This window comes from Alexandromys fortis, unplaced genomic scaffold (assembly GCF_014885135.2).
Source record: "Alexandromys fortis isolate MF-2015 unplaced genomic scaffold, M_Fortis_MF-2015_v1.1 scaffold_38, whole genome shotgun sequence".
Taxonomy (NCBI): domain Eukaryota; kingdom Metazoa; phylum Chordata; class Mammalia; order Rodentia; family Cricetidae; genus Alexandromys; species Alexandromys fortis.
The window spans coordinates 11,833,435-11,853,618 of record NW_026067916.1 but is presented as its reverse complement, the minus strand read 5'-3'; the positions used below and the strand labels follow the sequence as shown (position 1 = coordinate 11,853,618).

Genomic DNA, 20,184 nt, shown 5'->3' with positions numbered 1-20,184 from the left:
ATTGCTGCAAATCATAGCGTGAGCTTAAAAAAAAAAAAAACAATAAATGAGCTTATGATTTTTTTAAGACTTGTTCATTTGATTTTATGTGTAAGTATTTTACCTGCATGTATGTATATGTGTATGTATGTAAGAAGGGTGCATCAGAACCCCTGGAACTGGAGTAAGGGGTGGCTGTAAGCTACCATGTGAGTGCTGGGAATCAAACCCTGGTCCTCTGGAAAAGCCAGGCCATCTCACCAGCCTCAAGTTTTAAATTTTTTAAAAGACAACTACATTAAATCCAAAGAAGTTGTCTTAAAGAGGCTTATTTATATACTAGTAGTCATAGAAACCAGAATTTTAAGTAGATGTTTATTGTTTTGGCTAATGAAAAAAATTAAAGTTTATTGGTTGGAAAAATTGTGTCATGTAGTTTTGGGCGGGGGTGGGGTGGGGGTTCTTTTGATTTTTAGTTTTTCAAGGCAGGGTTTCTGTGTGTGACTTTGGCTGTCCTGTAATTTGCTCTGTAGACCAGGCTGGCTTCAAACTCAGATTCACCTGCTTTTCCCTCCTGAGTACTGGGGTTAAAGACACGTACCACCACCACCTGGTTTTACTGAGCTTTTTTTGTTTGTTTGTTTTTTGTTTAATCGAGACAGGGTTTCTCTGTGGTTTTGGTTCCTGTCCTGGAACTAGCTCTTGTAGACCAGGCTAGTCTTGAACTCAGAGATCCACCTGTCTCTGCCTCCCGAGTGCTGGGATTAAAGGCGTGCGCCACCACGGCCCGGCTTTACTGAGCTTTTAAACAATATTTAAGGTGCTTTTTTTTTTTTTAATTGCCACAGTTTTCAAAACACCAGAATATAACTTTTGATTATCAAAGAAAAAACTGGAGGAAAATGATGAGAAGACCAGCCCATTTAAAAATGATAATGTGTTTCAGACTAGGCATGCACGCAAGGCAGCATTTGGAAGGTAAAGGCGGAAGGTCAGGGTGTAAGTCAGGGTGTCAGGAGGAAGGAGAGAAGAGCTGCTGAAACTGACGTGGGACTGTCTCTGTGGTGTGTGCACATCTCACACAGACGGTGAAATGCAGGTGCTCACGGCCGTCCTCGGAACAGGGGGGAGAGGACTGAAAGAGACTACTGGAAATGTGCGGGTATTTCAGGGAAATCTCACAGGAATCTACAAAGATGACCCCAGATAAGACTCCTAGTAATAGCAGATACGTAGCCTGAACTGGCCATCTCCTGTGACCGGATTGGTGCCTAGACCAGTTGTCATCAGAGAGGCTTCATCCAACACCTGATGGAAACAGATGCAGACCCACAGCCGAATGTAAGGCAGAGTTTGGGGGAATTCTGCAGAAAAGAAAGGATTGTAGGAGCCAGAGGAGTCAAGAAAACTCACAGGATCAACTGTAGCATGAATTCTAATTGGTATTAATAATAAAAACCGAGAATTATAGGGGTTAATACTGAAGATCAGAGAAGCAAAGTGGCCAGCCTCTAGAATGTTCTTTTACCTCTACCAGTGTTGAGACTGAAGGAGCAATCCTGACCTCAGATTGTCTCTCCCAAGACTGCACTGAGCTCCCGTCCCCTCCCACCTTATGTTCCTCTCTCCACCCAGCCGTATCCCTCCTGTCTCCACCTGCCTGGTGCTGAGTACTGGGATCACCTTTGTGTGAGCTCTGTTTCTCTTGACAGAGATTCAGGGTGGCCTTGACTTAAGGATCCCTCTGCCCCCACCTCCTGAGTCCTGGGATTAAAGGTGTGTGCTCCCACTTAGTGGCCTCTAGTGGGTTAGCTCTGCATTCTGATCCTCAGACAAGCTCATGGAGACTGAACCGACAACCAGGGAGCCTGCACATGCACAGGGCTGGCCTAGACCCTCTGCATATGTGATGTTCTTGTGGGACTCTCTGTCTCTGCTCTCCACGCCTCTCACTGGGTCGCCTTGCTCAGCCTTGTACTACAACTCATGTGCCATGTTTTATGGGTACTCACGGGAGACTCCCGTCTCCTGAACAGAAACGGGAGGAGTGGATGTGGGGTGGTGCGACAGAGGGGGAATGGAGTATAGAGGTACTGGGAAGAGTGGAGGAAGGGGAAACTGTGGCCAGTACAATGTCAGACCTGTAACAGTAGATAAAGAAAATCACAAATGAGACTAATCATTTCATCACTTAAGTTTAGAGCGCAGTCTAACTGAACTAATCAGATAGGTTCATTACATGACATTGTTATCAATTCCAGATTGGCACACTTAGGGTCTTATGCTTGTTCCCGCAGTAATTTCCAACTTTGTGCTCTCTGTTTTCTCCAGTCGAATTGTTTCCTCTCACTGTTAACAATTTCTTTGAGGCTCAGATGTAATTTTTAAGGTTATTGCTCTAGATCAGAAAAAGTATAGCACAGGTAAAGCATCCTTCTCAATTAAAAATAAGTAACTGGGGCTGGCTGTGGCTCCGCAGGTAAGGACCCGGGTTCAGTTCCTAGCACCATGTCACGTTGCTCACACCACCTGTAACTCTAGCTCCAGGGAACCAATGTCCTCTCCTGGCCTCCATGAGCACACAACGCACACGCACACTCAAACACAGTCATTTAATTACTTTAAACTTCATTTACACCTGTCTACCCCGTGTGTGCCTGGTACCCATAGAGGCCACATAAAAGCATCAGAATCCCTTGGGCTAGACAGTTACAGGCTGTCGTGTGCATGTTGGAAATTGACCCCTGCCTGGCTTCCACTGTTTTATTATTTCCTTCCATTAATTTCTTATCTCTCTACCAAAGGGGATGGGTGTTTGTTTGCTGGTAATGATTCTCTTATATGCTAGACACTGGCTACAGCTAAGCTGAACTTAATCAGAATCAGAAGGCCGTAGAGAACAGTTGTTTTTAACTTAGCATTTTCTCATTCTGTGAGAAATCAGTACCTTGAAGATACAAGTATACACGTCCTCTAGAAGGTTATGTTCTGGTGAGTGAGATGGTCATTCCAGCGTGTGCAGGACAGAACCCGGAGACTGTAGTAGGCTGTGCACTGAGACTCTGACTGAAAAGGCAACATAATTTTAGAACCAAAACCAGTTTTAAAAGAAAAGTCTCATATTATATAGTTGGGAGTGTAAGCAGAAAGAGTAAAAGAACAGTTTATATTACCCAGTTGGGAGTGTAAGGAAGAATAAAGGAAAAGTTTATATTGCACAGTTGGGAGTGTAAGGAAGAATAAAGGAAAAGTTTATATTGCACAGTTGGGAGTGTAAGGAAGAGTAAAGGAAAAGTTTATATTGCACAGTTGGGAGTGTAAGGAAGAGTAAGACGGACTGGGGAGCAGGGGTGACCTGGGAACGGGGCCCCTCTGTCCAAGGAGGGTGACTGTGATGATGCCTCCCTGACAGGACAGTTAGAACCGACTGCTAAGAAAGCCATCAACACTCAAAGTCTTACAATTAGAACTTTATAACCATATTGTAATGGATTTTAATGCACTAGTTCTTGCTGCAGACGTACTAGTCAACTTTTAAAATGTTAAACATTCCTGAAGTCCGGTTTGTTCTTTTCCAGTTGCCTTGTAGAAGGGGATGCCAAGGAAGAAATCCTGCAGCCACCAGAGCCTCGCCCGGTACCACCCATCTTGACACCTTCCCCCCCCTCAGCCTTCCCGGCCGTCACTAGTGTGTGGCAGGACAGTGACAGATACCACCCGAAGCCAGTGCTACACATGGTTTCGTCAGAGCAGCACTCAGCAGGCCTCAACAGAAATTATAATAAATCTTCAGACCTTACAGGGAAAAACGAATCACCTGTTGAACATGTAGATAAAAAATTAGAGCGAAATTTAAGTTTTGAGATTAAGAAAGTTCCTCTCCAAGAGGGCCCCAAAAGTTTTGATGGGAACACACTGTTGAATAGGGGACATGCGATTAAAATTAAATCTGCTTCGTCGTCTGTGGTTGACAAAACCTCTAGGCCACAGGAGTTAAATTCAGGTAATCTAAAAGTTGATGGTGTTCCTCAGAATTCCTGTGTGGACTGCAGTGTGACAAATTCAGACAGAGTTCCCGATTCTTCAGAAGAGTCCCAGAACTCCCACACACCGCCACGGCCAGACCGCTTGCCTCTCAATAAGACAGGACATGTGGCATGGTCATTTCACGGACCTGAACACGCCACACCCGTATCTGACTCATCCGACGGCAAATCCCCAGACAACCATTCTCAGCCTGTAAAGACCGCGAGCTCGGCAGCAGCAGCCTCTCCAGCAGACGCCGACCCCCACGAGCGCGTGGACCTTCACAGCAGCTCGCCCCTGTTGAGAGCGCCCCTCAGCTTTACCAACCCCCTTCACTCTGATGACTCCGACTCAGAGGACAGGGACTCTGACGGTGCTGTGACCAAGAGCAAGACGAGCATTTCCACGGCCAGCGCCACCGTCTCTGCTGCCAGCAGTGCTGAGAGCAGCTGCACCAGGAAAGTGTTGCCCATGTCCATTGCTAGACAGAACGTGGCGGGAGCTGAAGAAGGTAATGTGGCCTGACGGCCCCTTCCTGTCTGTCCTGAGTTTATATTCACTGTGTCGGTAGGCTGTGTTTCACAGTATTCCTGTCGTTACTAGAAGATTGCTTTGGTCGTGTTCTGTGTAGCCTAGTGCTTTAAGTCAGATTTATCTGACTAAATAATTAGAAATAAACCAGGAAAAAATAATTTGAAGTGTCAGTGATGCAAATACTGTAGAACACTTGCTGAGCCATTAGTTTCACCCATGCTTCCTGTAAATACTTAATGGACTTTTTCTATATTAACTACAAAATAACTTTTTTTTAAGACAGGGTTTCTCTGCGTAGCTTTGGAGCCTGTCCTGGAACTAGCTCTGTAGACCAGGCTGGCCTTGAACTCACAGAGATCCACCTGCCTCTGCTTCCCAAGTGCTGGGATCAAAGTCATGTGCCAACCACTGCCCAGCTACAAAAGTTTTAAAGAACTCTTCACAAATGCTTCAAGTAAAGTTGTTCTCAGTGGGACATTAACCCACAACAGACTGGAAAGTATTCAGCTGACTAGCGGCCATTTGATACGTTCAGACTCGAGAAGGGTGTGTGTTTGCCCCATACCATGTCTGTACTTACCCTCTCTGCTTTAAGCAGCCTGCTATGTCTGTAAGATACCCTGTTTCAAGACAGGGGTCTCCTTGTGAAGGCCAGGCTGGCCTGGGTTCCTGTTTGCGTCACCGTGCCTGCTGTATCGTATTATTGGTTCTCGGAATCTTCATGGTGCCTTCCTCCTGTTTGCTTTTTGAGATAAGAACCGGGAACTTTATTTTTCTGCCTCAATCCTATATACTCTGAGGTATCCAGAGATACATTATTATGACTGCCACAAATAGAGTTGTTTTTCAGGGCTAGAGAAATGGCTCAGTCGTCAAGAATACTTGCTCTTCGAGTTCAATTCCCAGCACCCACATGGCAGCTCACCACTGTCTGTAACTCCAGTTCCAGGGGATCTGACACCCTCACACAGATACATAGGCAAAACACCAGTGTGCATAAAGTAAGATAGAAAAACAAGTAGAGGTTTGTTGTGTATTTTGTTTTGTTGGTTTTTTGAGACAGGGCTTCTCTGTAGCAGTCCTGCCTTTCCTGACTCACTCTGTAAACCAGGCTAGCCTCAAATTCAGGGATCTGCCTGCTTCTCAAGTGTTGAGATTAAGGGCAGGCATGAGCCACCACTACTGGGCAAGTAATTTTTAGTTGTTCTAATTACTTGTAGGTTGTATCGTGTATTATTTATTCTATAGTTGATTATTACTTAATTTGTTACTTGCTTTGTAAAACAATTGACACAAAAAATAGAGAATTTTGTATTTGAATTTGTTAGTGAATTAACCCAATAAATTTGTATTGATAACCAAAAATAGTATTTCGTATAAGCTGCTGGCTGACAAAATTTTTCACTATGAATTCTTTCATTTCCCTTTTTTTCCCCCTTTTCTTCCTTTCTTTCCTGTACCCAGGGCCTATACATACCAAACATGTACAATTTTGACTTCAGTTTTTTTCCTTTGGTCTGACATTCTTTTTCAGATTTGGCTAGTGTGGGCCCCACACACTGTGATGTGCAGCAACCGTAGTAAAATAGCGAAGTCTCTGGTTGTATGACTCTTGGGTGGAGGAGGGGCTGCTGGGAATTAGATGTGGGTCTCTTCCATCCTGGAGCTCTTGGGGAATCTGTACAGAAAGCTTGTTGCCACGGAGAAGCGTGCAGTTGAAAAGCAAGGGCCACCATTAGGAAACAATGCACAGAACTTGGTGCTGGTGTCATGTGTCCTTCCTGTGGTCGTCAGTGATAGGATGGCTCGGAGAAGCGTGCAGTTGAAAAGCAAGGGCCACCATTAGGAAACAATGCACAGAACTTGGTGCTGGTGTCATGTGTCCTTCCTGTGGTCGTCAGTGATAGGATGGCTCGGAGAAGCGTGCAGTTGAAAAGCAAGGGCCACCATTAGGAAACAATGCACAGAACTTGGTGCTGGTGTCATGTGTCCTTCCTGTGGTCGTCAGTGATAGGATGGCACGGAGAAGCGGTGCCACTGCCGCTCTTGGGTAAGGGAGAGAGTGCGGGCGCTCTGGGTAGATACAGCAGTGTTGTATCGCAACTGTGGACTGAAGGCTGTCCCTTGTGTGCTAAACATAAGACGGGCTGGCCAGCCGCAGCAGTGCTTGCTGGAAATTTACTCGATTTGCAGTTTGTAGTGCTCGTGCCTATCAGATATGATAAAAGAAGGGTATCCTGCCATACTGTTCGTGTCAAAGAAACCAAGCATAAAGCCTGGACAGAATAATAAGGATGCTCAGGACAGTTCTTCTCATGTCTGCATACACATGCACATCAGTGTGCTCTTGCCTCGTTCTTTCCTTGACCTAACACACTGCTTTATCCAGAGCCGTAAGGCTGACCTGTGGGGCTTGCTTAACGCAGTATCATTTACCTCTTATAGGGGCTAATTTGGTTTCCACTGGCGTACAAGCCTTTAAAATGACTTGAGTTTCTATCTTTGCTGTGGCGTCAGATGACATGTTCACAGCACTTGGAGTAGTACAGAAATGGTTCCTAAAGTATTAGTGGCTGTATTGTATCTACTAGGATGATAACTTGTGCTTCACATGGTAGACTGGCATGGGACTCGGGTACATACTTTGAGACGAGTAAAGCTTATGAGGAGAAGTGGACAGACTGTGTGAGTTCAGCGACTAAGTCATTCAGGAAGCACTGGCGCTAGCCAAGGACCAAACCCAGCGAGCCAGTGGGCTCTTGACTGCAGACTCTCCCCATCGTGGTGCAGTCAGAGCAGAGTCTTCGGGGTCAGCAGGGTCCGAGCAGCAGTGCAGTTGGCTCCTCCTCTGCTCTATCACGGGTGGCGTGGTAATGGTGTTTGGAACTCATTTTCTTTGCTGCTTGAACGGCATTTTATTGTTTGTTTAATTCTTGGATTTTATATTTTTAATTTAGATGTTGATGTTAGTGAAGAGTCGCCTCCTCCCCTGCCTGAACGAACACCTGAATCGTTTGTCTTAGCCAGCGAGCATAGTGAGTAACCTTCTACATGGCTGGTGTCAATCCAGCCGTTATTATACCGAGTAACTAGGGTCAGAGTGTAAGCTTTAATTGATGCTGACAGCTTTTTATTACTCACTTGAAAACCCCTTCACGTAGTATTGTTTTCCCTGCTGAGAGGGCTAAATGATCGAATTTGTAGTAGTCATTGGGAACTGCTAAAATTAAATTAAATGCAGTGTTTGCGGTTGATGTCTCTTCGTTCATCAGTGGCAATGCATACTGCTTCACTGTCTAGTGTGTCGTGGGCGGGCATGCCTGTGAAGGTAGTTGCTACAATGTGGAGGATGCGTCTTTATATTTAAAGACAGAATTTAATATACTGCATTTCCCTGTTCCTCAGCTATACCTGTGAGACCTGAATGGAGTGAACTCCCATGTCAGGAGTCGGAACAGAGAGGATCCGAAGTGAGTCCTTGGGGGCTGGGGTGGCTCTAGCTCAGCGTCCATCTTAGAGCTGTCTGCTGATTGGCCGCTTCTGCCCTTGCTATGGCAGACCCTTTTTTCTGCTTACGTGTTTATTATGATTTTTAATTTTTAATTTTTTAATTAATTTATTGTACATCTGGACTGCAGTTTCTTCTCTCTCCTCCCAGCCCCTCCCTCCACCTCCTTTCTGCCCCCGCCCCCATCTTTTCCTCCTCCATTGCTGTGCAGAAAAGGGCAGGCCTCCCATGGGCTCACACTGGGTCTCCTTGCTGGGCTCTAATACACGGGGAGGTGCATGTCTTACTGCAGCTTGATAGCCATGCTTTGTTGATGGCCATAGTCAGTCGCTTTTGATTAGCATTGCTTAGGGGGTTGTTTGGTTGGTTGGTTTTGTTTTACTTTTTAAAACAGGGTCTTTTTTTATGAATAAATAAATCTTTTTTTAATGTTTAACAAGAAAGTATTTTGAGCTGGGTTTATTCTTCTTTCACTATTCCTCTTATTCTTAGATTTAGTCTTTTCATAGCGTCCCAGTTGAGACAGGATCTTGTATTACCAAACTGCTGTCAAACTTACCCTGTGTGCAAGGCTGCCCTTGAATGGCTGACTCTCCTGCCTGACCCCCTCAGTTGAGGGTTATCCATATTATATACTTGTACCACCACATCTTGCTGTACATCAAGATTTCTGATTACAAGTTGATGTAAAATGCAAGATACAGCCTTTTTTTTAATTAAAAAAAAGATACATTTTTAAAAGAACTCCCTGACTTTCGTAAGGCCGTCTCTTCAGACTATTATTTCATCAAACTGCTCTTGAAAAAAATCTTAAATTAGTTCGTGTTTTGAATTATTTTGGAAGTACAAACAGTACTTAGTATTTGGGGGATCTGGTCCCCTGTCAGACACAGCCAGGTTGTTTTATAGTCAGGAAGCTGTTGGTTGTGGTAGTTTGTGCTCAGGGAGACCGCAGTTGGTAGGACACAGTGGATGGTTGAACGTTTCAGTGGTGTGTTTCTCCTTTAGAGTGTAGGTCAGTATAGTAAGCGCTGCTGAGACGGCTCAGTGGGTCAGAGCAGACCGTTCACGTGTGAGGACCTGAGTTCCCACCCTAGAGCCCTTGTAAAAATCCAGGTGTGCCCTCAAATGCCTGTGACCCCAGTGCCCGGTTCAGTGAGAGACTGCTGCAGAGGAGTAAGGCAGAGAGCAACAGTACAGCAGGACTCCGGGGCCGTCCCCTTAGCGCCACGCACACACATGCACACTCACCTGCACACACGTGCACACTCTCATGCACACACACGCCAACACAAAAGGGAATTTTTAAAATAACGTCATAAAATTTCAAGCGCAATGAAACACTATTGCTTTCTTTTTCTTGGTGTGAAAATCAAGATATAGACCAAGATGGTAGTGCGTACCTGTAATCCTAGCACTTAGGGAGAGGAGTGAAAGAAGGTCAGGATTTAAGACCATCCTATTCTGCTTCAGAAATAAATGAATAAAATAACGAGGGGATTTTTTTAATACACCTCAGTTTCTTGGGGTATATGCCTATATAAATATTCTGTTCATTGCACATAAGATGCACGTAATTGCAATAGCTATTAAATGTCTTTGCAGGACTCGATAACCTCTGGAAATGAAAAATGTGGTAAGTTACTAGATTATTTTTTCCTTTTTACTTTATAGATTGATTTCAATAAAATAGAACGTGTCATGTTTCATACTGGTTGGTTATTTTCTATGTAGGAGGTCTCTAGGATAACTTCTGTGTGATAAAATTTATTTATTTATTTATTTATTTCGAGACAGCCTGTCCTGGCACCTGTCCTGTCTTGTAGCCCAGGCTGGCCTCGAACTCACAGAGGTCTGCCTGCTTCTGCCTCCCGAGTGCTGGCATTAAATGCGTGTGCCACTGCTACCCGGCCCTCTGTGATAAAATTCTAAGCTGGCTGTACCTACATGTTATTGATCTGACTTGGAAAGTTGTGGCAACATTTATTTCTAGAAGTCACAGGTTTATGGGAAATGGTTGCATTTTTATTTATTAAAATATCTAGAAGTTGGGGGATAGCTCTGACTGAGCGGGGTCTAGTTTATTTCTAGCACCAAAATTAACAACAGTTACAGTTACTTAGAAGTTTGCTTCTGTCTGAGTAAATGCTCTAGATGGACCTACAAGTGGAAATGTGCTTATAAGAACCAATTGTTTTAGGGATCTTCTGTTGAGGATGTTTGTGTTTATTTGGAAATAAATCAATAGTTATACTATGAAGTTTGATCGAGGCTGTCTGAGTGGGTACCTAGCATGAAGGCCAAGTTCCCCAGCCCTCACAGATGAGGCACCGTGGTGCATGCTTTCAGTCCAGAGTGGACGGCAGAAGCGGGAGAGTCAGAGTCAAGGCCAGCCTGTGCTATACAAAACTGTATCTCAGATGGGGGGAAGAGGAACAGCAGAAGGGTTTCTGCCGTAGTAAAGTAGATCACATCATTAAATTGATGTCAGTTTTAGCTACCTCTCTTCGACGACGGCGACAGAGCTGAGTTACATCAGCAACACATAGCAAACGCTCCTGACACATGGTGCCTCAATGGCATTGTCCCCATTCCTATAGCAGTTGGGCCCTTGATGTTACCTGCTCCTTTCATATGCTCCAGTTAGCACCCTCTCCTTTCTCCCTGGCATTTGTAAGCTTTGGCTTGAGAAACTGAGTCCTGCTCCTCGGTGATGTTCACATAAGTCTGCATCTCCTTTCCTGTAGGAGATGCCCTGGGGACCTCATCACCAGTAGTTCATTTATGTCTCGTTTCCATTGAGTCGATGTTGGATCTTGTCAGGGAGTTTACCTCACTACTGAGATGATCTGTGTGTGTCTCCTACTGGGCCGTCAGCATAACCCCCAGGTCAAGTCCTATGAGCTGCAGGGTGAAGGCCCTTGTTGCCAAGCCTGGCAGCCTGTGTCAATCCCTAGGACCCACACAGTAGGAGAGAGCGACTACTGAACATTGTCCTCTGGCCTCCATGCGTAAGCTATGGCTTTGCATTCTCATAAATGAGAAATGTGAACAGTTTAAAGGAAAACCAAGCAGGGCAGGATTTTGAAATTTTGGCACTTAGGAAGAGGAGCAGTTAGACACCAACCTGGGCACACAGAAGATGGTTTTAGCAAAATGGAAAGATTCAGAGAGGGTGGGCAAGGAAGAAAATGACCAACCTTAGTAGGTCTGTTGACTCTTCACTAGGCAACAACATCTTAAGGCGAGGAAACATCTTTAGACTTATCCTGGATACCAGAAAGAGGATAAGGGAGATGGACAGGAGCTGTAGAGACTGGGCTGGGCACACCTGACATCGGAGCACTCTGGAGGCAGAGGCAGGCAGATAATCTCTGCAGTCTGCGGCCAACCTGGGCTACAGCAAGTTCCAGGCCAGCTGGGGCTGCATAGTGAGAACCTCAGGGAGGGATGGAGGGGGGCATAAGTTGTAGAAGGAAAAATGTTAATTACTGTTTAAAAAAAACTTTTTATTGATCTTTAAATGAGTAAATTAGTTACAGTTTAAACAAGAAGACTTCAAAAGAATTAATAGGGGCATGGTAAATTGTCCATTAATTAGAAACTTGTTTGACTGTAATTACTTTAAGAAAGTGTAGCTTACGATGCCCGGGATTGATGAGATGAAGTAAATGTACAAGAACTGTCATCACAGACTCTGGGTGATTAATATGGACTTGTTTTTTATTTTAGATGCAGGGGGCATCCACACAGAGGTGTGCACAGACTCTCCATCTCCTTTGAGCGACAAGAAAGATGAAACAACAGAAAGTCTAACTGAATCCACAGATATTGGTAATTCACTTCCTAATTCTAATAGGCTGCCATAGTGCATTCTTTCAATGCTTGCATCTGACAGTAAGAGACAGAGGCAGAGACAGATGGATCTCTGTGCGTTCAAGAAGAAATTCATAGTGAATTTCTGGCGAGCCAGGACTACTTAATAAGACCCTTTCTCAAAAGATGGTAACAAAAATTAGAAGCGTAGATCAGTCATTCAGAGCACTTCAACCCAGGTGTGCGTTTAGTCCTGGCAAGAGTAAGAAAATATATTACTACTATTTTTCAGGATTTCCATAAAGCAGTTTTATAACGCTAATACGTTTATATTTACTGGTAACTGTGAGAGAGTGCATGTGTGTGGTATATGTATGTGTGGAGATAAAAAGGTAGTTTTTGGAAGTGGGCCCTTCTCTTCCACCGTGGGTTCAGGGTATTCATCTCCGGCTGTCAGACTTGGCAACCGTACTTCTAGCCCTTATCAGACTTTATAGTGTATTATATTAAGATTCTGAAATGATGCCAAGAATAAAAGCATGTATGGTTAAAATTGCTTGAAATTATGAAATAATTACTCTGTTCCAGGCAGAGATTAAGAATCAAAGTTTTTTAAACGGCAATATAAGGAACTGGAAGTCTAACTCAGTTGAGAGGTTGCTTGCCCAGCTCATGAGAAGCCCTGGGTTTGAGCCCCAGCACCTTGTAGACCCAGCCAGCACTTGGAAGGGGCAGACAGAAAGATCCGTTCAAGGGGATCTTCCTGTGATGAGAGAGAGGCCAGGCTGCCCTGTGGATGACGTACTCTCAGAGGAGAAAAGGAAGCTAGAGTCTAGTGTAAGCAGACCTGTGTGCTGTGTGACTGTTTTGACGCCCTGCTTCTGCCTCCTAAGTGCTGGGATTAAAGTCGCACACCGCCACCACCGCCTGGCTCAGTGTTTTGATTATTATATGGCAAAAGGACTTTCTTTTCTGGCCCCATCTATTTGGTGTAATCCATTTGGTGTTATGCGTCTGTGTGAGGTGTCAGGTCCCTTGTAAGTGGAGTTACACAGACAGGTGTGAGCTGCCTTGTGGGTGCTAGGAATTAAACCTGGGTCTTTTGGAAGAGCGGCCAGTGCTCTTAATTGCTGAGCCATCTCTCCAGTCCCGTACTTCTTGTACCTTCATAAGCGTGTCCTCCTTTAGGTTAGGAAATTTTTCTTCTAAGGTTTTGTTGGAAATATTTTCTTGGCCTTTGAGATGGGTTTCTTCTCCTTCTAATCCTATCATTCTTAAATCTCAGATTTCCAGGATGTTTTGTGTTAGGAATTGTTTAGATGTACCATTTTCTGTGGCTGATGGATCCATTTCTTCTATTGTATCTTCAATGCCTGTGATTTTTCTGTCTCTTATAACTGTTGGTGAAGTTTTCCTCTGTAGTTCCTATTTTTCATTTCTAGAATTCCGTTTGTGTGTTCTTTATTACGTCCATGTTCAGGTCTTGGAACAGTTTTATTCATGTCCTTCAACTGTTTTTTTTGTTGTTGTTGTTGTTTTAACCTTAAGGGGTGTATTCATTTTATCCAATTGTTTGTGTTTTCCTGGCTTTCTTTGAGAGGTTTTTCGTTTCCTTCAAATGTATGTTTGTGTCCTGGATTCTCTAAGGGATTTATTCATTTCCTCTTTTAGGACAAGGTCTTGTGCTACTGCTGTGCTGGGGTCTCCAGGGGAGACTCTGCTCTGGCTGTTGTTAGTGGTTGTACCATTAGATACATCAGTATCTGGGTTTGGGGTGATTGTGCTGATTTCTGGGTTTGTCTTTACTGGGTGGGTGTTTTCGGTGAGTGTTGGCTGTGTGCTGCCTGTTTTACATGCCTGCTCAGCTGGTGTGTTCATGGGGATGCTTGCTGGTGTGGAAGGCTGGGGGAAGGAAGGCCTGGGGATGGTCTGTGGGATCCCCAGGAGGCGTGGCCCAGGGGGAGGGAACTGATAACCCTGGGAACCGGTCTGGGGGAGAAGAGATAGTGGCCAGTGTCTGTGGGCAGCCTACCTGTTCTTCTGGGAGCTGGGGGTCTGGGACACGGTGTTGTGTTGCAGTGCTGGGGCCACCCTGAGAATTGGGTTTGGAGAAGCAACTATGAGTGCCTTCTTACTGTTTTTAAAGTGGTTTTGAATGTTAACCCGTGATTATGGTATTTTTCTATAGGTTTCGGCAATCGCTGTGGAAAACCTAAAGGACCAAGAGATCCACCTTCAGAATGGACATGATTCAGGGACTTAAAAGACACTTTAAATTATACTGGAAAATTCAAGTGCCACTGAAAGCCAGATTTATAGTATTCCATCTTCAAAATGTGGGACTCACAGCAGTGTAGATCGTTACCTTAATGTTCTTGCCGGGACCATCTACCTGCCTTATACTACATTTAGGAAAAAGTATTACCTATTGTTTATTTTGTAACTTCAAGTATTACTGCCTTAATGTCTCTTAACCCTGTTACAAGCTGCTTGTAGACCTGTTAATATAGTAATACTTTTATGATAATTGAGTTAAAGGACTACTCTTTTGCTGTTTTATCATGTATGCATTATTTTGTATATGTACAGGGCAAGTAGGTATATAATTTGATAAAGTTGAAGTCATAAAATATTATTAACAAGATGTAAGAATTTCTGCATGGTCTAAGTCTTTGTGTACCTTATTTGTAAATTATTTGCCCTGAAGTTTTAGAAACAGTTTCTGAATTTTAAAATTGCTGGTTTCATGCAGCCAGCGCTGCAGGTTATCAGAGATCAAAGATTGTAACAATAATGCATTTTGTAAATTGTGAGCAAGAAGTTATTTTTATATTATTACTGTCTAATTGTTCGTCCTGATGGGTCTTGTTTTCATCTAGTCACAGAGATTCAGTAAGTGCCTTGGAACAATATTGAATTCTCTTAGCTCGTGTGTGTTACTTTAAATTTTGAATTCAACTGGGATTAGAAGACTATCAGAATATATGTATGTTTCAGGATATTTGACCTATAAAAAAAAAACAGTTTTACAGTGCTACATCTTGAATTCTTTTTTTTATTCTAAAGAAAAGGTTGTATTATTTAATTATGTGTGTGTGTGTACCTCTGTGGAGTTATGTGCATGTGAGTGATAGTGCCCATAGACGCCAGAGACATCGGGTATCAGGTCCCCCTAGAGCCAGGATTACAGGAGATTGTGAGCTGTTCAGCATGGTGTCTGGGAAGAGTGGTGTGTGTTCTTAGCGGCTGCACCAGCAGCAGCCCCTCAGTCTGACCTTCTGAGTCCCCACTTAGCTATGGAGGACGAATGCCGCATACCTGTGGACAGCCCCGTGGGACGAATGCCGCATGCCTGTGGACAGCCCCATGGGAGACTAGGGAAAGGCAGTCCTGTGATCCCTTCAGCCCGCAGGTGTTAAGGCTAACTGGGGCAACATAATGAGATTTGGTCTCAAAAAGGGTACAAGGAGACTAGAACGTGCCCGCTGAGAAAACTGTGGCTTACACCCGCTCTGAGCACAGCATCCACGTCACTGTTACTCTTCCAAGACCCCAGACCACCTAACAAGTGAGATGGGAAGGGTCTTCCTGTCCCATGATGGGAGCTCAAGTCCTGTTCATAAACTCTAGGACTAAATTTCAGTCTCAGGGATTGGAATTGGACATTAAGTTTTTCCTGTGTTTAAAAAGGATAGTGAAACCATGAGATTGAAAATAGATTGAGTATCTTATTTGTTGTTTCTGCTTTAGTTATGTGTTTGTGAGTTTTGTTGGTTTTGGTTTTTGAGCCAGTTTCTGATGTCTCCCAGACTTCTTCCAGCTTTATTATGAACCTGCAATTGGCCTTGATTTGCTGCTGATCCACCTCAGCCTTTCAGTGTTGGTATTCTAACTTTATGTTAGCACTTGTTCAAATGATTTTCATGTTGATTCCTAGAATATGAAAAGCTGTCATGTATTTTAGTCATTAGAAAATGGTAGTCCACGCCAGGGGATGGGGCACACGCCTTTAATCCCAGCACTCTGGAGGCAGAAGCAGGCGGTCTCTGTGAGTTTGAGGCCAGCCTGGTCTACAAAGTGAGTTCCAGGACAGCCGCAGTCTTTTCTAAAACCAAAAAAGAAAATTATAATTGACAATTACAAGATAGAAATATAAATACTGTAGGCTGAGTGCTGCAGCCCATGCTGGCAAGACATGTTCCTAGGAACCTTAAACTCATGTGGTGTGTGTCTGTGTTCCTAGGAACCCTTAAACTCATGTGGTGTGTGTCTGTGTTCCTAGGAACCCTTAAACCCATGTGGTGTGTGTCTGTGTTCCTAGGAACCCTTAAACCCATGTGGTGTGTGTCTGTGTTCCTAGTAACCCTTAAACCCGTGTGGTGTGTGTCTATGTTCCTAGTAATCCTTAAACCCGTGTGGTGTGTGTCTGAAAAAATAACCGCAGGTCTAGAAATAGAGTGGAGTCAGAGTGTTTGTTAACCAAACACACGAGGACCTGAGTTTGGATCCTCATCACTCGACATAAAAGAACAGGTATGGATCAGGCCTGGTGTGCACACAATTAATCTTGGCGCTTGGGATGCAGAAGCAGGCAGATCTCTGAATTTGAGGCCGCCAGCCTGGTCTGCATAGCAAGTTTCAAGGCAACCAGGTACTAACTTTTAATCCAGGGTTAGGAGGTGGAATGGGGGCTCTTGGGAGTTTCTGGTTTGGCATTCCAGCTGAATCAGTGAACTGATTGCAGGTTTGATGAGGAACTGTCTCAAAAAATGCAGTGGGTGGGAGACAGAAGACATGTCTCAGCAGTTAGGAGCACTGGCTACTCTTCTGGAGGATCCACATCAGATCCGACACCCACTTACCTCACAGTGCACGTACATATACATAAAATGAGTATGTTTAAACCTTTTAAAACTGTGGAAAGGGTTGGTAAGATGACTCAGTGGGGAAGTGCTTACCATGCAGACCTGATGACCTGAGTCTGTGTGCTAGACCTAGAAGCATGAAGTGTATAGTCCTAGCACATGTACGGGAAATGAGGGCCAAATACACTATCCCCAAGTGCACAGGACAGCTAGCCTGCTGTATCCAGTGGTCCTGCAAACAGACTGTCCTCTGACCACACAGATGCTGTGGCCGCGCACACACACACACACACACACACACACACACACACACGTACACACGCACAAATCTAATGAGAGCAATTGAGGAAATCATCCGGTATTGACCAGTGACCTCAACACATGTACCTGCACACATGTGAACACATAACAAAAATGGTGAATTGTATAAATGTGGTGATAGTTTGTAAAGATTGTGGCTTGGGGGTTTATTGAAATACCTGCATTGGTATGTGTAGACGTTAGCTCAATTCAGGAAATAACAAGGCTAGCTAAAAGATAAACAATTATGTTTTTATTTATTATAAGGGGAAAACTCACAAAACAGGAATGAGAAGCCCAAGCTCAGCTGTGCTGCAAGAGAATCACACAGAGAGAGAGAGAGCACCTGGGCAGTGCGCCTGTTTTTACTCTGGGTCCCTGAAAGCCACACCCTAACATGGTCCCATCACTTGAAGATAATTGGTTAACAAAGCTTCCCCATCACCTCCCCCTTTTGTCTAAACAAGAGCGATCCAAACCCAACACAAAACTGTATACAATAGGAACAGATATCGAGTATAAAATTACAACATAAACAGTATTAAGCAAGGAACACATGATAAATGTTTTAACGAACATTCTATTCCAAAGACTCCCAAGTCTGGCATTGGAAATAAGCTTGGTTAAATCATAAGAGGAAGGTAACCACGACTATCTAATCTTCAACCCCACCAAAGCCTGAGAAGGAAGATAATATTACTTGAGTCAAGTAGTATATAATGGAGACAATTGGCTACCTGAGCAACCACCCAAAGTCTCATTTGCAGCGTTGCATGCAGAAATGTAATACATCTTCAACTAATATTCTACAACACTTCATTCATTCACACACATATGCACAACACACACGCGCGGGCACACACACAGGGTCTGAAGAGATACATGGCTGCAGAATTAAGAGCGTTTGTTGCTTTTGCAGAGAATTCAGGTTCTGTTCCAGCACCCACATGGTGGCTCATAAACCTCTGTAACTCCAGTTCCAGGAGAGCTGATTCTGACTTCGTGTACATATATAACATACAGGCAAAACACTCATACAAGCAAAATAAAAATATATCCATCTCGAAATATAGTAAAAGTAAAAATGTTTTATAGATGACAGCCATCAAGTTCCACTTTATCCAGAGAACTTAGGCACTGATTGATGCTCTCATCATGGGTTCCTTGTGCCAGAAGCCAGATGGACACAGCTCTGCACAGCACCAGAGCTCACTGGACAGCAGAAAGTTCACGAGGAGCAGGAGCAGCAGCTTCCATGGCAGCAATTTGCTCCTCCAGTTTCCTTGGAAGCCCTGGCTAAAGTAAACATGGTTCTTCTCATCCTTCCTTTCTTCCTTTCTTTCTGTGTTTTAATTACAAGTATTTATTTTGGGGGTGGAGCCACGTGCCCATAGAGGCCAGAGAACAGTTTGCAGGAGTAGTTATCTCCTTAGACGGTCAGGCTTGGTGGCAAGCCCCTTTCATCTGCTGAGCCATCTCACAGGCCAGGCCACAGGCCCTTCAGTTCAGTCTTATCATATTAACTCTCTGGTCACACATTACACATCAGGGACTGTATCTACACTGTATCCCAGCATTACAGATCAGCGACTGTATCTACACTGTATCCCAGCATTACAGATCAGTGACTGTATCTACACTGTATCCCAGCATTACAGATCAGCGACTGTATCTACACTGTATCCCAGCATTACAGATCAGCGACTGTATCTACACTGTATCCCAGCATTACAGATCAGCGACTGTATCTACACTGTATCCATACATTACAGATCAGCGACTATATCTTTTTATTAAATATTTATTTATTTATTATGTATACAATATTCTGTCTGTGTGTATGCTCGAAGGCCAGAAGAGGGCACCAGACCTCTTCAGATGGTTGTGAGCCACCATGTGGTTGCTGGGAATTGAACTCAGGACCTTTGGAAGAGCAGGCAATGCTCTTAACCGCTGAGCCATCTCTCCAGCCCCTTTTTTAATTTTTTGAGACAGGGTTTTTCTGTGTAGCCCTGGCTGTCCTGGAACTAACTCACTGTGTGGACCAGGCTGGCCTTGAACTCAGAGATCCACCTGCCTCTGCCTCCAAAGTACAGGGATCAAAAGGGTGCGCCACCACTCCCAGGTTAGCAGGTCTTTCTGTTCAGCGTTTAACACATAAATGTCCAAAAATACAAACGCCGAGTCATACAGCAACCCATGGTCTATGATTAGCGACTGCTGCATCTGCCTTGTTAGCCCTATAAACACTTAAGCTCCCTTCATCCTTTAGCCCAAGTGTTGGCAGGAGGAGGGGCGGCGGTTCAAAGGAAGCTGCAACCCGGCAAGTTCAGGAAGTGTTTGGCCACTGGAGGGCGTCCAAAGGCCACGAAATGTGCTAGGAAGTCGCTGGTGGTGAAGGAGAAGTCGCTGGTAGTAAGGAAGTCGCTAGTGGTGAGGACACCCCGGTAAAAGGAGCTGTCTGGAATGCACGAGTCCCCAAGAGTAACAGTGTCAGAAACGCTGGCTCTTGATCTCCCGCTTCCCTGGTCTCTGAGAAGTTATCCGCGCTGGACGTTCTAAGGCAACGGGCTGGCTAGAACGCCCACGATTGTGGAGAGGTTGGACCATTACAGACCTAGAGTCAGGCGACTCGGGCTATCAGCCTCTAGGTAGCCACTTACTGCCCACTCTGTGTATGACCTCCCTGTGACCAGCTGATGCTACCATCAGGAGCTTGAAAATGTTTTGATATATGACTTCTTTTGTTGTTACTATAAAACTACAAAATTGCTACTTTGTTAAAAACATGGAATTTGGGGGGCTGGAGAAGAAGACCCTGGTTGGGAGTGGTCTGCTCTTGCAGAGGACCCGACCCGAGTTCTGAGCACCCACACAGTGACTCCCAGCCACTCCCAACTCCAATTCCAGGAACCTTCGTCTCTTTTTAAAACATGGGATTTGAGGTAACCTAAATTTGCCTTCCTGGGCCATGGTCATTCATATTTTACTTCAGAGCAAACTCTCTTTCCTTCTCTTGGAGTGAGAACTGTCTTTCATTTCTTCTTCTTTTTTAAAAACAGTTGTTTAATTACAGAAGAGAACCCACATCACTGACATCAAAGGATTTTTTTTTTTTTTTTTTTTTTTTTTTTTTTTTTTTTTTTTTTTTTTTTT

At 44.2% G+C, this 20,184-nt stretch overlaps 1 protein-coding gene across 2 annotated transcripts in view; it reads left to right on the top strand.

Annotated features, from left to right (window-relative positions):
* Ptpn12 (protein tyrosine phosphatase non-receptor type 12) overlaps positions 1-14,902 on the top strand; it is a 61,994-nt gene extending 47,092 nt beyond the window's left edge. For both annotated transcript variants that reach the window (XM_050139808.1, XM_050139809.1), the window contains 6 exons: positions 3,558-4,516; positions 7,497-7,574; positions 7,945-8,009; positions 9,653-9,683; positions 11,780-11,881; positions 14,052-14,902. In XM_050139808.1, coding sequence (XP_049995765.1) covers positions 3,558-4,516; positions 7,497-7,574; positions 7,945-8,009; positions 9,653-9,683; positions 11,780-11,881; positions 14,052-14,113 — 1,297 coding nt within the window. In that variant the 3' untranslated portion in view covers positions 14,114-14,902. The remainder of the gene's footprint in view (positions 1-3,557; positions 4,517-7,496; positions 7,575-7,944; positions 8,010-9,652; positions 9,684-11,779; positions 11,882-14,051) is intronic.
* Positions 14,903-20,184: the final 5,282 nt, after the last annotated feature.